The sequence below is a fragment of the Pseudopodoces humilis genome, chromosome 4, assembly GCF_049639895.1.
Source record: "Pseudopodoces humilis isolate 2021_Gansu_Grassland_sample_001 chromosome 4, ASM4963989v1, whole genome shotgun sequence".
NCBI lineage: Eukaryota > Metazoa > Chordata > Aves > Passeriformes > Paridae > Pseudopodoces > Pseudopodoces humilis.
In genome coordinates this window covers 8,743,077-8,762,702 of record NC_142203.1, presented here as the reverse complement: position 1 = coordinate 8,762,702, position 19,626 = coordinate 8,743,077, and the positions used below count along the sequence as shown (strand labels likewise).

The 19,626-nt window shown below is 46.6% G+C and overlaps 1 protein-coding gene across 1 annotated transcript; it reads left to right on the top strand.

Moving 5' to 3' along the window:
- Positions 1–6,459: 6,459 nt before the first annotated feature.
- LOC148184423 (uncharacterized) lies at positions 6,460–18,663 on the top strand. Its single transcript, XM_088054229.1, has 13 exons — positions 6,460–6,484; positions 7,384–7,421; positions 7,864–7,986; positions 10,904–11,038; positions 11,316–11,660; positions 12,107–12,346; positions 12,587–12,767; positions 14,998–15,061; positions 15,380–15,428; positions 16,172–16,284; positions 16,962–17,079; positions 17,774–17,873; positions 18,314–18,663. The coding sequence occupies exons 4-13, from the start codon at positions 10,946–10,948 to the stop codon at positions 18,661–18,663; spliced, it is 1,653 nt and encodes a 550-aa protein (XP_087910355.1). The 5' UTR covers positions 6,460–6,484; positions 7,384–7,421; positions 7,864–7,986; positions 10,904–10,945.
- Positions 18,664–19,626: the final 963 nt, after the last annotated feature.

Sequence of the window (19,626 nt, the reverse complement as noted above, 5' to 3'; positions counted from 1 at the left end):
TGGTCCACTGTGATGGTTTGGCATTTAAAAAAAAAAAAAAAAAGTAGAAAACATGGAAGTGAAGGCTTTGGGAGAGGCTGCTGGGAGTTTCTTCTCTGCTTGAGATCAAGCCAATAGCTGGCCATTTCTCAGAACTGACACCATTTTTGACCACTAAAAAGTAAGATCACTTTTGTGAATACCACTTTTTAAACCTAAGCCTGGGAACTTCTAGCTCTCTTTTTGTTACTGGCCTGGAAAGGTAACAGCATTCCGGCTGGCCTCTGCTTCCACTGCAGCCTGTCCGGCCTGGTGGGAGGGGGCTGACCCGGACTCCAGCGGCTCCTGGGTGAGAATGGAGACTGTGGAGCTTCCCAGGGCTCCAGGCTTACCCAGACTCCAGAGGATGGAGACTGAGGGGCCTTCCCCAGCTGCAGGTCGGGCCGGGCTCTGCAGTGGCGTCCAGCTTTGGGCTGGGCCGGGCCACGGCTGCTGACATCTCGCCCCCCATGGCCCGCACAGACGGCTCCAGGCTGGAAACCATCCACTGCCTTCCAGGGGCTGCCCAGCTGAAATCTGACACCATGAATACCTAGCCGTGGCCTGGGCAAGATTTAACTCTTTCACCACACAGAGGAGACCTGCAGATTTAATCCCCTTCTCCAGAGAGAGGAAAGAGAGAGTGAACAACATGTAAAGAGAAAACATAAAACATCAAAGTCAGTGAAGGAAGGAATCAAGCCTCAGATGGAAGGAGAAGGAGGAGATACTTTAATAAGCTGAAGTATTCTTTCACTAAGGGCATGGAGATGGACAATAAAGTTCTGAAAAATAACTCCTTTAATTCATAAAAGAGTACTGGGGAGAATGAAGTATTCAATCTATAAATCTAGCTATCCATTGATGAAGCTAAGAAGATAGTAGCATAGTTGTGATCCCATGAGATGCTTGAACAGAGAGAGAGAAGTGAGAGTTGATGAAGATCCTTGGCCCCCAGGGAGAGAGGAAAACCTCTGCTCCCAGAGATGATCACAGAGACAGATGAAGAGAACCTTTGCCTATAAACAACTCATCCTTAAACTAATACCCTTGAGTTCATGGCCCATGAACACACCTCTGAGTGGTGTGAAAATGGGAGGAAAGCATGATGGCAGAATTTCTCCACAAGAAAACTGTTTTTCTTGTGGAGAACACTACATGGAATAACAAGACAGAACTCCTCTCTCTATGAAGACTGATTAAAAGCCTATTGTCTAGTTGGTACTGCTTTAACATCCCAAGATTTGTCTCTATGTTGTCAGTTGGGCAAAGAAGAAAGTTGGGGTGGGGAGAAAATCTTTCTGGAAGTTTTATTCTGATTCCTTATTCTTGTAGTTCTGTTAATAACCTTTCTTTATTCCTTGTAAGTTTCAAGCCTGTTTTGCCCTTCTCCTAATCTATATCTCACGGCAAGAAATGAGTAAGTACTCTGATGATTTTGAGCTAGAGCTAAAACCACAACACCCACCAACAGACCAAAAAGCTTCAGCCTAAGCCCCAACTTGATTTTTCCAGCAGCAGCTGGGCAGAATTTTCTAACTTGCTTCTGAAGAGCTCACGTCTTTAGAGACTCAAGCAGGAATCCTTCCAAAGACATCCCAAGGTTTGCAGCTACCATGTGTATGTGAAGAAGAAATGTGCAAACACCATCTCAGGGCACCTGTCTCTACAAGCACAACACCACTTGTAAGAGTGCACACTCTAGACATGCCTCCTAAAAAAAAGGCTAAAAAAACCTTGTCATTTGCAAGTGCAACCTCCAAAAGGGGCAACACATAGATTTAACAAAGCAACTGAACTCTGCCCTACTGGGGTGTCCCTCTGATGACAAATCATATTGAGAGCCTGCCAGCTATTCACCACCCTTCACAGAAGTAAATGTGAACGCCGTTTATTTCTATCTTTAGCACACCTTTTATAGGGTTCTACAGGGTCCACGGGCAGAGCAAGCTACTATTGGCTAACACACACAGGTTTACATTTTTTCTGCTGTACACAAGGATATTGTTTTGCTTTACTCTCTCTTCTGCAGGAAGGTTTCAAGGACTTTAGCCTTTAATATCACAACTTACTTCAAAGACTGGTTTGTGCAGACAGGCCTTTACTAATATATAAAATATATCAACAAAATCAAGTGCTCCTTGTGGATTTTCTGGTTAGCTTTTCAATGTTGTTTTCAGTCTGTACCACTTCTAGAGCTTTTGAAGAAAGAAATTATGCGGCTAGGATGGAGAGGAGCTCCCAGGCCACTTCAAACTACAACTCCAGGAAACCACAGGCCAGGTTTTGTAGCTTCCATGGAGTTTCCGTGAAAAGGCTGAGTTCAACAAACAATGGTGAAATCATTGAGATGCTTACATGTTTCAGTAAACTAGTCTGCAGTAAATGGATGATAGGTTTCCATCTCCAGCATGCAGACTTGAAAAGCTGCTGATGGGAAAAGTGGTGGCTCAGTCAACTGTCTGAGTCAACTGTGTGTTTACTAGAAATCAAATGGAAAGAAAAAACTCCATTCCCTGTGACTTTCTAGTGCTTGGCTCTTCCTTTTTAACCAGGTTCTCCCAACAGCAATCTAACACTTCTTTCTTCTTGATTGGTTTTGCACTACAGAGGGAGAATTTCTAAAAAATAAGATAGTTTTAGATAAGGTTGCAGCAGCACAGATTCTGGCCTTTGCTGTTACTGTCTTTTAAACCAAGATTTACAATGGAATACAATGGCAGAAAAAACAGTCTTGGTTTTTCTTGACCATAAAGCAAGGAATAATGGTAGAGCAGAAATGTAGAGCAGTGCCTTCATGTATGCAGCCTTCAAAGCTGCCTTTTCATCAGATGCAAGAACACAATTATCCACTTGAGAACACTGCCAAAGAAGGATGTTCCCATAAGAGATAAGGCAGCAGAAGAGGAATTTGAGATAAGCACAGAAGGCTTCACTATTGACCCTGGCTATTGGTGTGTTGTTCTTGGTGTGATCAAGAGAGTTGGAGAGTCACTCGGGCACGTGAAATAGAGGAGGTGTATAAGTGTCAGCCGTGTATCACATGGGTTATTACCTACTCTAGAGCACAATGGTTGACTGACTTTGGTGGTCCACCATTAGATCAGTTGCCTGGAGTGAGCGCTCCAAGGGGTGCAGTCAGAGTACTGCATGAACAAAAACAGTTTCTAAACTCATTCAAACAGAATGAAGATTTTGGACGGAGAATATTAGCAGACATTAGCTTTGAGCTTTTTAAACGCTTAGCATTATTACGTATTAGGCAAGGCAATAAGGTAGTGAACACCAAGTGTGGACTGGGTGGTGGAGTTGCCCAAAGTCGGCAAGTTTGTAGTAGTGAATGGGACAAGGCAGAAAGACGATGGCGACGTGCACGCCCATGGCGATGTTAATGTTGATTTCTTGGGGTTTTTCATTGTATGGTGGGGGGTGTTTCTGGACAAAGCACAAAGAAATGTTTGGGTAACCTGGGCTAATGTGTCTGGTATGCAGGATTTTTGTCTCATTTACAGCAGGCAATGACCCTTTTTGAACTTGCTTAATTGGCATTCCCATTCAGGGGAACAAAACAGATTTTTCTGGTTGGTGGGACCCGAAAATTGTAAATTTAAGAAGCGACAATAGTGATGACTGTCTAAGTCCAAAGGGACAGTATACTTGGCCGTTTATGCGCAATGAAGCCTGGCAGAAAACAGTAATTGCAAATTTGAACTGATCATATCCTATTCCTTTTCAAGAACTGGATTTGTTAGCCAGTGTTTTCCCAACCTTGAATGTCAATGTTACTGTTCTGCCCAGTTGCAACAGTATGGCCCCACCGTGGCAACCAGTTAATGGTACAGGAGTAGTTTGGTTTGGGGATCCTTGGATTAGTTGGTTACAAGAGCAAGGAGAAAAAATATTGTGTGAAGGTTATCCAAATGTTACAGGACAATCTCCATGGAACAAGATTAAAAACAGGGGGTCTGACAGTAAACACTTCAGGAGAGTGGGAAATCCAACCGGGATTATTTTTGATTTGTGGGAATCGAGCATGGCCTGGTATTCCAAGACGACCTGTTGGTGGACCATGCTCTCTTGGTCCACTAACATTATTTGCCCCCCACATGAGGAATTTATTGAATGCCAGTCAAAGTCATCATCAAAGATCACATCGATCCATTTGGAATTTCAATGAGACTTTTAAGGCTAATGTGCAATTACCATCATTGGCGACTGTCATTGCAACATCTTTCCATTTACCAGGGGGAATGGCTGCCAGGAATGTGAAAAATAAAGCTCGTCTTGCCTCTTGGGGAGATAAACAGTTGCATTTGACTAAGAAAGTGTTGAGTGAATTGCTAACTGATGTTGATAGTATTAGGCATGCCACCCTGCAGAATCGTGCAGCTGTAGATTTTTTGTTATTAGCACATGGACAAAGGTGTGAAGATTTTGAAGGAATGTGTTGTTTTAATTAATCTGAGCCAATAGTCATAAACAATTGGCAGGACTACGTGAAAACATGAAGCATATTAGAGAAAGACATGATCCTTTTTCAGACTGGCTTGCTAGTTTGGGTTTAAGGGGTTGGTGGCAGACCTTGGTCAAGAGGGCAATAATGTTACTGATTGTATTTCTAAGTTTTCTGCTGATTCTTCCTTATTTCTTACAATGCCTTCAACAAATGTTGCACCATTTATTTCCTCCAATTTTAAAGAAAAGAAAGGGAGATGTAGGACTCTGAGCTGCATTAGAACAAATTTGACCATAAAGAGTAGGAGTTAAGAACGTGGTCAAGCTTATCAGACAGGGAAGAAACAGTCGTGGTCAGCAAAAGAACACAAAGGAAGAGCCAAAGAAGATGAGAGATAGAGAAGTTGAACACACAAGTTGTGGTCCCATATACACAAATGTAATTATCCAATACAAATGCTTACAAGGATGTGTGCAGCCAATTGTAGAGGAGATACTTGTATGAATAGATCTGCATACAGTATAAATGTAACCAAGCTTAGAGAATAAACAAATGATCTGATCATCATATTGGTTCTCTGTTGTTCCTGTTCCTGCATGAAGAAATGTAGACCCTGGCACTGAACCTATGACAATGACTAGCAGAGAGCCTCAGGATACCCCTACTCTCATGTCAATAAATTCTGAGTCATGATTTATATATGTCAGAAAATGTGGGGAAATGTTTAGCCTTGTGAGTTTCAGCAAAGTACTGAAGATGTCTTAGTTCCATGGATACAAGCTAGTAGGTGAGATTGCAGCATGTGCACCTTTTCAGGAAGGGATTTTCTATACACCCAGCACTGAAATAAAGTAATGCCTCCTTTCTATCCCTGAGCTGGCCATGGGGAACTGGCCCTGCTTGGTAACTTTCATTTTGGCCATTTTTCTAGAGCAGGTAAGAAAGATCAAAACAACACATTTTCCGTCTTTTTCTCTCTGGTTTACCTTTTTTGAAGGCCAAAGCTCTGTGCTGCAGGTGGCCTGAGTGTGTGCGGAGTAATGCAGCTCCCAAAAACCCCTTGGTTTTCCCAGAAGCCATCATCACTTGTTCCCAGATGTGTCCAGCTCTGGCAGGAGAAAGAGCCCACAGCACAGTGGGCACCATGCCCTGCCCAGCCAGAGCTCTCTGGCACTGAGCAGCAGCACCAGCACTTTTCAGCCTGCTCCTGCCTTGGCTTCCCCTGGGAGACAGAAGCCTCTGGAAATCAGCACTGCCACTCATGTTCCCAGCTTGGAGCAGCTGCTGCTGCTGAGCAGATCCTGCCAGTTCAACTGCTTCCAAATGGGAATAAAGGCAGAGATATATGTACACAGGAGCCCTGGGCATGTCCAATAAATATGCAAATATGTGGAGAGATTTGTTAAGAATTATTTCAGCTGTTATGGCAACAGTGTTTTCTTTCCTGGTTCTGTGCAATGCTTTGGGCCATTTTCTTGGACTGGTTGCCTTGTCTTTGGTCCCATCTGAGTGCTCAGTTGGGGAACAGGCTGTAGGTGCTTGGGCCACTCTTGCTTTTACACTTGGATCTCTTGAACAACAGCGTTTGTTTCACCAGCGGAGTTTGTGCAGCTTTGTGACAGAGGAGAACTTCCTAGGCTATTTTGTGTTTGCTGTAGGGGAGGTTGGGTTGCTTTGCATAAATTTGCATAAATTCCAAGGCAGAACACTTGCTTTGTGATGTCAGGGCATGGTTGCCACATTGTCGTGGTGACATCAGAAGGTTGCCTTGGTGCACGGAAGGCCTCAGTGTCAGAGCAGCTCTTGGGCTTGCTCAGTGCAGGAGCATCCTCCTGCTTGAGGCGTTTGTCAGTGGGCAGCTGCACACTGACAGGAGCCTTATTCTTTCCTGTGTTTGAGCACAGTCTGCAAACTGGCACAGCAGTGCTCCAATGATGGAGCCACTCGCTGCTGCAGTTTGCACTGTTTACGGCTTTGTTTATTCCGGCTATTACTTGACTAACCTGGCATGTAAGTAGAGGTTTTCCCTGGCTGTAACCTAACCTGGCTTTTGTAGGTCTTCCTGCTTTTTCTTAGTCACTGGGTTGATTTTGAAACAGAAAGACCTTTAGGATGCCACTGCTTTGCTAAAGCTCCTGTCAACATTTTCATCAAAAAACGGGATGCCTGTAGCCAGGGCTCTGCAGGCAGCATTTGCAAGGGTTCCATTCCCTGCACAGGAGAGTCTGTGGCAGCAGAGTCTGTCCTTTCCTCAGTTTGCTGGCTCAAGCAGGATAGCTTTGAAAATGCAGAGACCTTCTCAGAAGGCCTTCTTAAGGCTTTGTGGTTCTCCCCACAATTGAGGGAAAGCTTCTTTTGTTCTCAAGTTTGTCATGAAAGGATTTGACTAAGTTCACCCTTTTCTGAGTGCTAGAATAGCAATACCCTTTGCAATGAAGTGCAAACTCCAAAGCAGTGAGTGTCTGCTCCTGAACGCTGGAGCTTCTGTTGCTGTGCTGCACAATAGAACTACCACAGCTCAGGGGGATTTAGGGGAAGATTTTCTGGGCAACTGTTTCCAGCAAGTTAATGAGAACTACTGCATGCAACTTATTTTTTAAAAAAGTACCTGAAAGGGAAAAGAGCAAAAGCTACTTTATCTGTTGGACAAGACTCAAGCATTGAGTGTGAAAGAACACTTTGCATTTTCTTGATTGACTTTGTGTTCACTTACTGGCAAAACAGGCCAAAGTGTAGGCACAAGCAAGAATATTGCCCAGTTCCCTTGCTGCATGTCTGAAAGAATTATGTCTCCTGAGGGATGCTGTCAGAGGAAAATACCCTCTGTTTGGGTTCACTTATTCCATGGGATTCAGCAGCCCAGGCAGTTTTCTCACCCCATTGGGTTCATTTTCCCTTGCTCACTGCAGGTCACCTGAGGCGTGTGTTCAGAGGTGCCGATCCTGAGGTGAGTGAGAAAGGAACCTTTGATGTTCCTGCTGTTGGAGAATTGTGGAGCAAGCTGGGAGCTTGGCCTGTGGCAGTAGAGTGTAGGTGGCCAGCTGAGTAGGCTGAAAGGAAATCCATTTCCATCTCTGCAGCAGTGATAGCAAAGGCATTGCTGGCTATTTCCTCATCTTCCACTTCAGTGCTTTAAAAGAACCAGAAGACCAGTTTTGCAGAGAGAACACTGCTTCTTGATAGTAGCCAGGGTGGGAGATCTAATTCAGACAATTTGCACTCCAGTTGAATTAACCCATTTTCATTTACTTGGAGTGACTTAGAATCCCATTGCTATCAAAGCTGATGAATTGTCCTTAGTCGAGCTGGTTGTAGAAATAGAGCTGAATAGAAGTAAGGTTATAAATGATAGGTAGCTGCCTGTCCCTATCACTACTATCTGTCCACAGAGCCCAGAACCAACAGCAGACTCTTCTCTGGCTCCCTCTGCTCCTGGAGAAGAGGCCAAAGAGGAGCAAAATGACCACGAGCCTCCAGCGGTGGTCACACCCCAGCCTGAACATTCAGAGACTGTAAGTGCCACTTCTGGCTGGTGTTGTCTTTAGTGCAAGGCAGAGCTGCAAGTTCCTGAGCAGCCAGCACTTGCTGTTGGTAGCTGAGGCTGCTGAGTGCTGGAGTCCTGCCAGCACCTAGCAAGTCACCCCAGCCAATGACAGCTGACAAATGACTTTTGATCTGTCATGTTTAGGCCCCCAATTGCTGGGATTCTGATAGGGGCCAGCCTGAAGCATGAAGGCTCCCTGTGCCCAGAGGAGGGAGCATTTCAAAGACACTCTGCTCAGCCATGTCACATTCTGGAGAGGACACTGTGGTCTGGAGAGTCCTGTGCCCTACAGACTGGCCAAGTAGCTGCAGGCACAAAAGATGTTGATCTGGCCACACAAGTGCTTTGGGGTGGTTTGTCTCCATGAGCTTCTTGGGTGTGCTTACCTGGGAGTATTTCAGAGACACAGTGGGGATGTGAAATTTCTGATGGAAATCAGGGATTTTGGTGCCTTTGTTGCCAGGTTGTTGTTTTGCCTCTTCAGGCAGAGCAGTCAGTAGCAGAGCTGACAGGCGCTCTGAGCCCACGTCTCTTTTGGCTTTTGATAAGCAGCAAAGAGATGATTTTGTGGTCCATGAATCCATGTGGGGCCACTCTTCTCTTGTGTGGCAAAAGACACAAACTGCACTGTCCTGAACCCTTCTTCTGAGGCAAAACCAGAGACTCCATATGTCTGTTGAGAGTTGTTTTTCTGAAGTCTGCAGCTTTGAAAACTCCCCTGGAGCCTGGAGGCTGGGATAAAGCCGCAAGTCCTTGAGTGCTGTCTTGTGTTGCTAAGAACAGGAAAGGCATCTCCAAATTCTGGATGGTGTCTTTAAAGTCAAATGTGCAACTTGGTGCCTGAGCAGCTGCCTGGGACAAAGCACCCAGGGGTGTCGCTCAACAGCAGCTGAACCTGAACCAACGTGGGCCCAGGTGGCCAAGAAGGCCTGGGGCATGCTGGCCACGTGTCAGCAAGAGTGGGGCAGCAGGAGCAGGGCACTGAGCGTCCCCCTGTGCTGGGAAGCACCGTGGTGCTTCAAGTCTGCTTCAAGCAGACTTCCATCAATCCCTACATGACAGTGCTCACCACTTGGGCCACCTTCCTGCCAAACATCCCCTCCCTGCAGCCAAGAAGATTAGACCCTGGAGTGGGTGACAATTTCATCTTTTGCTTTGTTTATTTGTCTATTGCTTGATAGTAGGAAGAACCCTGTGTAATTTCTCATTCTGCAGCCATTAAAGGTGCTTTGGCTCAACCCTTCCTGCCCACTTGCAGCACTGGAAGAGACTCTGTTAGAATTTGAATTTGGAAGATGGCAGTTCTGGAAAACACATAGTTTTGCAGGAGAACACATAGTTTGGGGTGGGGATGTTGGGGCAGAAGGAGCTGTTCTGGTGCCAGGCCAGACAGCAGAGCTTGCACATCACTTTCAGGTGAACAGTGCCCATGCCTTTTGGCAGCCTATGGTTGATCAATAGGTGTTGTGTTTGGGAATTGAGCTGGAAATCAATGGCCTTGCATTCCAGCTGGTCCTGAGAGATCAGAGAGGCTGGGAGGGGCTGGGCTTCATTTCTGATTGCAGCCACTTCAGCACCATCAGTGTGGTTGAGTGCAAGAGAAGAACTTGTCTGAGCACAGATGCACAAAGACTGCAGTTCCCAGAGCAGTGCTCTGGGTCTGACAGCAAAGGACCAACACAATCCAGATTCCCCAAGAGTGTGATTTATTGAAGGAACAGGAGAGCAAGTTCAGCACTGCTGCAGATGGGGGCACTGGCTACCGAGTGTTGATGTGTGTAGGGACAGAAAGTATAGTAAGAGAGTTTATAATAGTGGGACCTAACTGTCTGTCTGTCTATCTATCTATCTATCTATCTATCTATCTATCTATCTATCTATCTATCTATCTATCATCTGTTTGATAGATATCAAATATTCCATTTGAATTTTCCCATCTCTGCTCCTAAGCAGTTGGAGGTATAAAGGTCACCTAAAGGCATCCCTTTGAGGAGAGGAGGAGAGACAGGTTCCATTGACTGAACCAGAGCAGGCAGAGATGATTCCCCCTGCAGAGATGGTTGTTCTTTCCCTCAGAGCTGTTTTCCTCCTCCACTCTCTTCTGCTGTGAAACCTTCTTTTTATGCAACAAATGGCTGCATGTCCTAAGGGAGTGGAACAATCTCAAGCTCTAGGTGGAGTTTGGAGACTTTGGTCATGCATGGATTACATGACACATGGTTTCCTTCATTGGCATCCCTAGGGGTGTGTCAATTCATTTGTTGATGGGGCCTTTGGAGGATCTCCGTTAGTGCCGCTCAGAATTCTCAGCTGACAAAAGAGGGAGGATAAACACCTTGGTCCTCTTCCATATACTCAGGTGGCCATAGGGGCTCTCTGACCTCCATCAGAGGATCAAATTGCACACATCCTTTTCTCCTGAATGACCAGGATTTCTAACAAGAGTGTAGATGTCAGAAAGGCAGGAATGCTGGTGCAGGCCTGAAGAGAACATGAACTCCACAAGTGTCTCTCACAAGGGATGAAATCACACAGGAAACCACCTGCAGAGCCAGGATGGAGCTGTGGGACAGGGCTGAGTGTGAGTCACTATGGCAAGACAAAGAGGACAGAGCAGAACGGGAGGGAGGCCCTCAGCAGACCCTTGAGAAATGGCACACATTTCCTGTCAGCTGCCCAAGAGTCTGTTGGGGATTCAGACCCAGATGGACCCTGATTGTACTGCCAGTGTCACTTTGGAATCTGGGTCTCCCCATGGGCAGAGAACAAGGCAGGAGAGCAGCAGCACAGTGCTTTGGGAACGTGTGAGCCCATCAGTCTTTGAGTCTTGGCCCACAAATATTTTGTGGGGAGTTGAAGCCCATGTTCTCTTGCTTTCTGTGCAGGTTGTTCTGGAGAAAGAGCAGGAGCAGACTGATTTGTCAGAGATGCCGTGCCAGACTGAGGGAGAGCTGTTGCCAGCCCGAGAGCAGGAAGAGCAGCTTGGGCAGCAGGTGGAAGAGCCACTGGAGAATGGCCAGGTAAGCCTGACTCAGCAGGTGACAGAGTGCAGGGCAGGAAGAGGGGCATAAAACACAGCTCTTGGGCCTGAGGAGGCCAGGAGTCCCAGAGGCACTGAAAGCACAGAGCCTTGTAATCTGCAGAGATCAGCACTGGGACAGGAAGGTTACAGTGGAAGCAGAGGTGGTTAAGTAGGCAGAAAGAAGTGACTGAATGAGAGTGATTTTGAGGCTGAAAGAGGGAAAAGCTGAGCCTGATGGCAGCTCCCAGTCACTTGTTCTCCATTTGTGTGTACAGAGCATCAAGGCAGAGCCACAAGCAGAGCTGCCTGAAGCTCAGAGTGCCATCGTGGCAGTGAAGAGGAGGCACCAGGAAGACATGAGGAGCACCGAAGAGGACATGAGGCTCCATCAGCAGAGAGGAGAACAACAAAACCAGGTGAGTGATAGAGTAGAAGACACTCCACTCATGAAGCATACTCTCTGCTGTTTTTTTGAGGCCATCAAGGAAAATCTGCAGGTAGAGCTACAGGAAACTGAGGCTAGGATCGAGGCAAGGGAGACGAGGCTGGAGGAAGAAATGAAAATGGTGGAAGAGAAAATTAATTACCTGATTCAGAAGAAGGATTCTCTACAAAAGCAAGTGAGTGAAACAGCGATAGCCACTGCAGCCACTGTAGCCTGGAGGTTTCTGCCCTACTTACCTTTCCTCTGCAGAGCAGCAGGGAACTGGGGTGATGCCCCTCAGTGCCATCCTGCTGTAGTGTCTATCCCAGCTGCTTTGAAGGAAACTTCCTGGTGTGCTGAATCCCAACTGCTGCTCGGGACAGTGGCACAAGTCATTTTCCCCTTTTGCCAGCACTCATCTGAATGCATTCCTGCTGGCCTCTTCCTGCTCTCCTTGTTTCTTCAGGTGTTTTTGCAAGTGAACACAGTCACCCAGATAGATGTTGAACACAAGCCACAAGCTGTCTGTATGCCTTGGTGAATCTGCTCCTCTCCTGCTCGTTCCCTTTGCTCACAGTCAATGAGCCTTGGCAGAGAGGGACAAGCTGTAGTCTCTGACTGCTTTGTTCTCTTTGACTTGAGGTTGGAGTGTTGACATCTCACCTGGCAGCCTGCGAAGGCTTCCAGCAAATGACTGGTGATGAGGAGCCCCAAGGTCGGCGTGAGGCACAGCAACTGTCCCAAGCAGAGATGCTGAAGGTTGAGCGTGTCTCAAAGATGGTGGAGGAAAAGTGGACTCAGTGGGAGGAGGTACAACATTTGAATAAGGAGCTGCAAATATGTCTGCAGTCTTTGGAGGGGGAAAGGAATCCTTGGGAGGAAGTGGAATGGTTGCAATCATCCTTCAGAAAATCCATGAAAATGGAACATGAAGGTGGCTATGAACTCAAAACCAATTTCTTGTTTTGACCATTTGGTTTCAGAAGCGGGTATCCAAAATAATCCAGTTTATGAGCTTGGCATGTGACTAACAGCAACCTCTTACAGGATTGCGTTTGTAAAGATAACTCAGGGTTATCTCTGCCAGTCATCTTTCTGACAACAACTCATTTCTTCTCTCAGATCCACCCAGGCTCTTCTATTGAATCTGCTGCATCAGCAGCAGCAGCAGCAGCAGCATCAGCAGAGTCATCTAAAGGAGCCTTGGTTCCCCAACCTGAGAAGTGGAGCCGGGGCAGTTCATCCATCTCCAGCACTGACACAGATGCTGCTCAGCTACAGGACAACTTCCTGGAGCTACTGAGTATGGCTTGTGTATTTCTTGTCTGAGGGACAGTGAATTGTGTGCACGTGCCAGCATAGCTGTACCAAATATTCCTCCTCAATTTGGTGTCACAGAGACATTTAGGGCTCCCCACAGGAACTGCTGTGCTTCAAGGCAGTGAGAGAGCACTCTGAATGTTCCTGTTGCCTCTGAGGGAATCTTGGACTGGCTCGGGTTTGCCTGGACTTCCCTTTCTGCTAAAGGCAGAAGCAGAGATTGTTCTTGCATCAGCAGAAGGCTGTGACCTAGCAAATTATCTATGCAAGTGCTGCATGCTAGTGGCCAAACTGAAGAGAACAATTGATTCCTAAATTCGACTTGGACTCCAGGCTTCTCAACACTTGTCAGTACCAAAATGCTTCAGAGAAATTGATTGCTTTTGGGGTATTGTCTTCTGTTTTTAATTTTTGTTTTTTCTGGGTTTTTTGGGGTTTTTTGTTTAGAGTTTGTTTTTCTCCATTTTGAAGGAGCTGTTCTGCTCCCTGTCTCTTACTGGTGACATTTTTATGAACATTCTTATTACCACTATTACATCTGCAACTTTATTTGATGAGAATGCTGTATTTTTGTCAGTGAGGACTCCTTTGAAAGAACATCAGGTGACAGCAGAAACAGAGAGCAACAGCAGTTTTTACTGGGCCCACAAGGGAAAAACAGATACTTGTATAACAATCTGAAATTAATATCCTGCTTTTATTCTGATAAAGATATCTCCAAGAGACACACAGACATGGTGTGATCAGATAAAACTTCACCGCAGGCGTTTCTTAGGAGCGAGCCTCCAGCCCCTCCACTGTGTATTCCTCAGATCCATGGCACTTTCTCATATCTGATTTCAAATCATTCCCATGACTCTTAGAATGCTACCCATTGGCCCAACCCATGCTCAGATCAGTCTCTAGGAAAACACATCAAGCCCTTTGTGATTCTGCAGCACAACCCATTTAATCTGCTTCTCGCCCATAAGAGCTGCCAGTGTTGTGCCCTCCCATAAAGACCTGGTGGGGCTGAAAAAACATCTCATTTCATTCTGTGTGTACCTTCACGTGTTGAGACAGAAAAGGGCATTGATCCACACCTCGGTGTGTCTGATCCCAAAGCCAATCCCGTTGTGTCCTGAATGGGGGCAGCAGCTTGTCAGGGGCTCAGGCTGGCTGTGGCTTCTTGCCATGGCTTGTCAGTGCTCATGCTTGGCCTTTGGCAGCCTTGCTGTGTGCCCTGGCCCTGAGGGCTGCTGTGACTGCAGGGGCTGGAGCCTTCCTTAGCTGGGAGAGTGGCGCTGCCGCCCGGCCGGCCGCTGCAGAGCCGAGCTGGCCCGAGGCAGCAGCCCCTCGTCTGGGCCGGCTTCTGCACGGCACGGCCTGGACTCCCGAGAGGGACAGCATCTCCTCTGGGCAGCTGTGCGTGTCACAGCGGCGCCTGAGCAGCACTGCTGTCCTCGCTGCCCTTGCCCGCTGTGCCCAGTTGGGAAGGTGGGGGGGACGTGTGCGGTGCTGAGAGGCCGAGTCCAATGGCAGCCACTGATCCGCGCTGTCAGGGGGAAGGGAAGCACTGGGCTTCTTCCCATGGGCCACGGGCAAGGGCGTCTTGGAGCTCAGCCTGCTCATACAGGGTGAGGGTGCTGATGCTGAAAGCCCCCTTGGAATGGCTTACAGCATGAGCTGCTCTGCTTTACAGATGGAAAGGCATTCATTCTTTTGGCAAATTGCAGAAAGGTGGAGACTATGGGAACATTTGGCAATGCTCTTCCTCTTACCAAACTGGCATCTCTTTGTAGGAATTGATTCTAGGTGTCAAGATGCATTTAATCTTAGGAAGTATGAAACCTTTTGTTGAATGAAACATTGAAGTGTTTATTCCCAAGGAAAGCAAGGCTCTGTTAGGTCCAGCTCTCCTTAATATTTATAGATGACAAACATACTTGCCTTGCTACCTGTTCTCTTCTGGTCTCCGTTTCCTCTGAATGTAGTCTCCCTGTGCTTAGTTTCCTGTCAAGAAGTCTTTTCAAAGGACCATACAAAATCAGTCTCTGTACTGGGCACTTGTGCTGTGCAGCTGCTTGTCTTCTTGTTGTTGCTCCTGTTCTTGTTGTTGCTGCCCAGGTGACCACAAAGTGTCCAAAACCCTAGACAGTGGGGCTGCCTTTTGTATCTCCTGGAAATTGGGATTTCTGCTTGAAAGTGAGCATCTTGTATTTTGTTTCTCTCAGGGAAAATGGTGAACATGGAAAATCCCATGATGGAATACATTGAACTGGAAAATCTGGGCAGCGGGTGAGTCCAACCTCAGTTACTTCTCCAAGACCATGGGCCAGGTGTTTTGCTGGTGGGAATAACCAGCAAGTGTGGAGTTAGAGACTTCACTTCAAACTACTTAGACACTTATGTTCAAACATATTCAGACACTGAGGTTAGATTGTCAGTGATGATCAGAATTTGTAAGTGTGCTCAGAAGGCATTGTCATAGACATCTCCATGCTGCCAATTGTCATGCAGCTTTTAAGTATTTACAGCAGAGATCTCCTGTATGGACTGGCTTTCACTCCAAGATCTAAACAGCTTCTCCTTTCTTTGCTGCTGTTTTGTTTCTAGGGCTTTTGGAGAGGTTTCTAGAGCACTTGACATTGCCACAGGACGAGAGGTAAATGTCAACAGCCCCTGCAGACTCTGCTGCTCTCGAGGCCTTTCCCTACGGGTGACATCTGTGCCTGGAGCTTTGGGTAGAGCTGTGCAGCAAAGGCACAAGAAGCACAGACTGGTGCCAGCCTGCAAATTGCACTTGGGACAGTCCTTGTCCTTCTCAGCTGCCAGTAGGAAGGCAAGGAGGGCAGCGGCTCCTTTCAGAGAAGGAAGTGCCCACTTGCTCTCATTTGCTAAAACCAAGGTTTAGCATCTCACTTAGAGCATCTCACTGCTCTTTGGGGCTACAGCTTCAGAGTCCTGAATCCTCATTTCTGGCTGCCAGCAAATACATCTGAATGTTACTGGTAGCTCATTAGCCACTTGGGAACTGTACGTAGGGAGAGATCTGCAAGGTGTCCCTAAAAGCCCAAAGGCCTGCCTGTATCCACAGAGTACCAAGGCACAGATTACTTCTTTGGAAGTCCAGGCAGAGCAGCAGAGAGTGTGGTCAGAGCTTTGTGGGTGAGAGTTGATACACCTTTGTTACCAAGTGGACAAGGCAAAGTGTCAGTGGTCAGGTGTCATGTCACTGCCCCCAAGGGAGCAGAGCAATGGGCTGTTGGATTGTCACTTCCTAATTACTGCAATGTCTAATCACAAGGTGCTTTGGCACAGCTTGGCTGTGCCATTCCAGAATCACTCACTCCATGTGAGAAGCTCCATGCCAACTTCCAAACTTACTCATTTTCAATATCATTTTAGGTGGCCATAAAGAAAATCAATCTTCAAGAACGGATCAGGAAGGAAGCAATTGCTTATGAACTCATGGTCATGAAAATGAATAGGGACCCCAACATTGTGACCTATTTAGAGAGGTGAGTGGTTCTTGTTTTATCCCACCAATATTTATTTACGTACTTCATGCATGCAAAGTTAAAAACCCACTTTGGTTACTGGCAGAAAAAAGAGCTGTTAATTACTGGTTAATTATGATTTCTCACCTTATCTCCAGTGGATGGAAGAGATTTTTTCATTTTGTCTGCTTTATTCTACCCTGGCATATGCAGTTGAAAATTGTCCAAAAATCTGGACCAGCCTTATCTTCTGAAAAAAACACAATGTAAATTCATTTCCTCCACATTGGATTGGGGCTTAACTTTTTCAAGTTTTTAGGAGCACCTTTGAAGTGCTGATAAACCACCCTAGAGGGAGGATTTCCCTTGCATTGCTGCCCTTTTTCCATTGCTGTGCATGCCAGGAAGACTCGGTGCTTATTACCAGAGATACCATGTGTGACAGCTTTTTTATCTGGGCTGTTACTAAACTGCATTTTTTGCTTGCTGGCCATCTAAGACATCTCCTTCTCTGTACATGTGCCATTCTCCTTGAGACTGCACAGATTGCAAACCCTGCACAGTTTAGAGGCAATGTCTATTCCTTTTCTTCTGTCCTTGTCACAAAGGCACCCAGAAACAAGAATCAACTGTTGTCTTTTGCAAACAGCAACGTAGCCATGCATGTTCATCTCCACACTCTTGTTTCCTTCTTTCAGTTACCTTGTGGGGAAGCACCTTTGGCTGGTGATGGAGTACATGGACGGAGGCACTCTGAGAGATATCATCAATGAGACTCAAATGTCGGAAGGAGAGATTGCAGTTGTCAGTCGTGAGGTCAGGGATCCCACCTGTGCTTCCAAGGCCTTGAGCAAGATTGTCTGGGAAACAGGGGCTCGGAATGGGAGTGATTTCATGTGCCAAGCTTGGTTTCTGTCTTGCTGGTATGCTATGAGCAAGCAAGAGCCTTTCAAGTGAACTGCCTGCCAGTGTCCCTGCACTCACTCTACTCACTCCTTGTACTCTTATCTCCTGCTGTTGTATTCTAGCTCTGTTGCTTCTATTTGGATTTGCTGTTCTCCACCTTGCCTGTCTAAATGTTTACCTTGTGCTTACCTGCACTGCATTCCCTGCCTGTAAAAGCAAAGGTGGTGATTGACAGGATTGGAAATGAACAGCAGAGAAGAAAAAGAGACTCATTTCTCACAGTCCTCAGCTGAAAAGGATAGCAGTGCAGCCCAAATGCTGTTTGCTTCTGAGCACACCCACTGCAGCTGCAGTCACTCTGCCTGGTTTGCAGGGGACAGTCTACAACAGCAGTTGCTGCTGCTGTTTCAAAAGCTGCCATGCCTTTCCTGACAAAGGTCCTGCTCTGCTCCTGTTGCAGCAGCAGGCTCTTCCTCTCAGTGGCACTGTGTTCTGCCATTACTCCCCATTCCCCTGCAAAGGGAATTTTTACAGCTGTTTCCTTGCTTGTGTGATGAAATCACATCACTCATTTTTGCCCCCCTGTTTCTGTTTTCTCTCTCAGTGCCTGCAAGGACTGGATTTTCTTCATTCCAACCATGTGATCCATCGAGATGTGAAGAGCTGCAACATCCTTCTCAGAACGGACGGCTCTGTCAAGCTGGGTCAGTGTATTCTTGGTCAGGTTCAGCCTTCCAGGGATGTGGGGTGTGGGGCTGCTTTCAGTGACTGCCAGCTCCCCAAAAATGGTGCTGCTGGCAGTGCAGGGGCCCTGCTGTGAGCTGAAGGCACAGTTGTGATGCGCACAGAGGTATGACAAGGTACCACAAGCAGTCAAGAGTGGCATTGGTGTGTCCCATCCAAAGGGACGGAGCTACAATCTAAAGCTTCAGTAAAGAAAGGCCATTGCTGCAGGAAGAGTAAAAAAGGTGGGGATTTTTTGAAGCCGCCAATGCCATATTTCCTTGGCTAAAGCCCTGAGGATATAGAGCAGGGATGGATTTCCAGCAGATGACAAAGTGCATTCTGAGACTGGGAGTGGGCAATTCTTTTGCTTGGTTTCCTAACTGGAGCTGCCTTTCATGGTGTGTTGTTTTCTCCACAGCTGACTTTGGCCTCTCTGCTCAGCTCACCCCTGAGCAGAGTAGACAGAGCTCTGTGGCCGGCACTTCTGGGTGGATGGCGCCTGAAGTGGTGACAGGTCAACCGTACGGCCCCAAAATGGACATATGGTCTTTTGGAATCGTGGGCATCGAAATGGCAGAACGAGAAGTTCCTTACTGGAATGAAACTCCTGTCTTGGTAAGGTGCCAATACTCACTGATCCTGCTGACTTTCTCACCTGTCCCATGTTCTGTGTGCCACTGGACAAAATGCCATTGCCACCTGCTGGCACTACTTCCACCAAGGTCCCCTTCTAGAAATGTCCCTGCAGCACATCAGCATCTGCTGTAGGTTTGGTTGCATCAGAAGGGAAGTGGCAGGCAACCAGTTCAGAAACGTGCCATTTTGGCCTTCAGCCCTGCTGGCCTCCATGATATTTCTCCTTTGCTTTTTGAAAGCTCTTGGCGCTTGTCTGTGAAGGAGAAGAATTTTTCAATGGAGAGTTCAGCAGTGTGCTAAATATCCTTTGAGATGGAGTTGGGACCTTCCCAGTTTCAATTTCCTTGAAAAAGAAAAAACGAAAAGAAAAAAAATGAAAATGGAAAAGGAAAAGAAAAAGGAAGAGAAAAGGGACAAGAAAAACATAAAAAGGTATAGGGGGAGAAAAATGAAAAGGAGGAAGAAGATGAAGAGGAAGAGGAAGGGGAAGGGAAGGATGAAAAGGAAAAGGAAAAGGAAAAAACATCAAATGAAAAAGAAAAGGAAAGGAAAAAAATGAAAAATGAAAAATAAAAATAAAAATAAATTCAGGAAAAGAAAATGGAATGGAAAATAATAGAAAAAAAAAGGAAAAGTAAACAGAAAATTCAAAACACAAAGTAGTTCTGCTTTCTTTTTCCTTTATTAACCAAAGCACATCTATTTTGGTCCAAATTCTAGCATCTTTTCCAAATCCTGTGGGACCTCCAAACTTTTAGGCTTTCAAGTCATCTGTACATTGTTCTGTCATGTGTCAGGGTGGCCTGGAAAAGTTCAGGATGTGTTTTTCTCCAGCTGCAGTTAGAATTGTGTGCCAAAGCCCCGGCTGTTTCTTGGTACTTGAACAGGTGGATGAGCTTGCAGTCAGGCGCCTGGGGCTGGGATCCAAGGGGTGCGGTTGACGCCGGTGCTGTTCCTTTAGCACAGGAGCAGGGCCATCCCTGGCTGGAACAGCGCTAGTGACAGTGAGGACTCCCCACCATGCCCAGTAGCTGAGCTCAGCTGCAGAGGAACAGGATAAAACTCCCTTTTTGACCTCTGCTGTTGTGGGAAAAG

Coding starts and splice junctions, on each gene's coding strand:
- LOC148184423 (XM_088054229.1), top strand. CDS start 10,946: ATGCCGTGCCAGACTGAGGGAGAGCTGTTGCCAGCCCGAGAGCAGGAA. Junction 11,039..11,315: donor AGCCACTGGAGAATGGCCAG/GTAAGCCTGACT, acceptor TTGTGTGTACAG/AGCATCAAGGCAGAGCCACA. Junction 17,080..17,773: donor TTGCAGTTGTCAGTCGTGAG/GTCAGGGATCCC, acceptor TTTCTCTCTCAG/TGCCTGCAAGGACTGGATTT.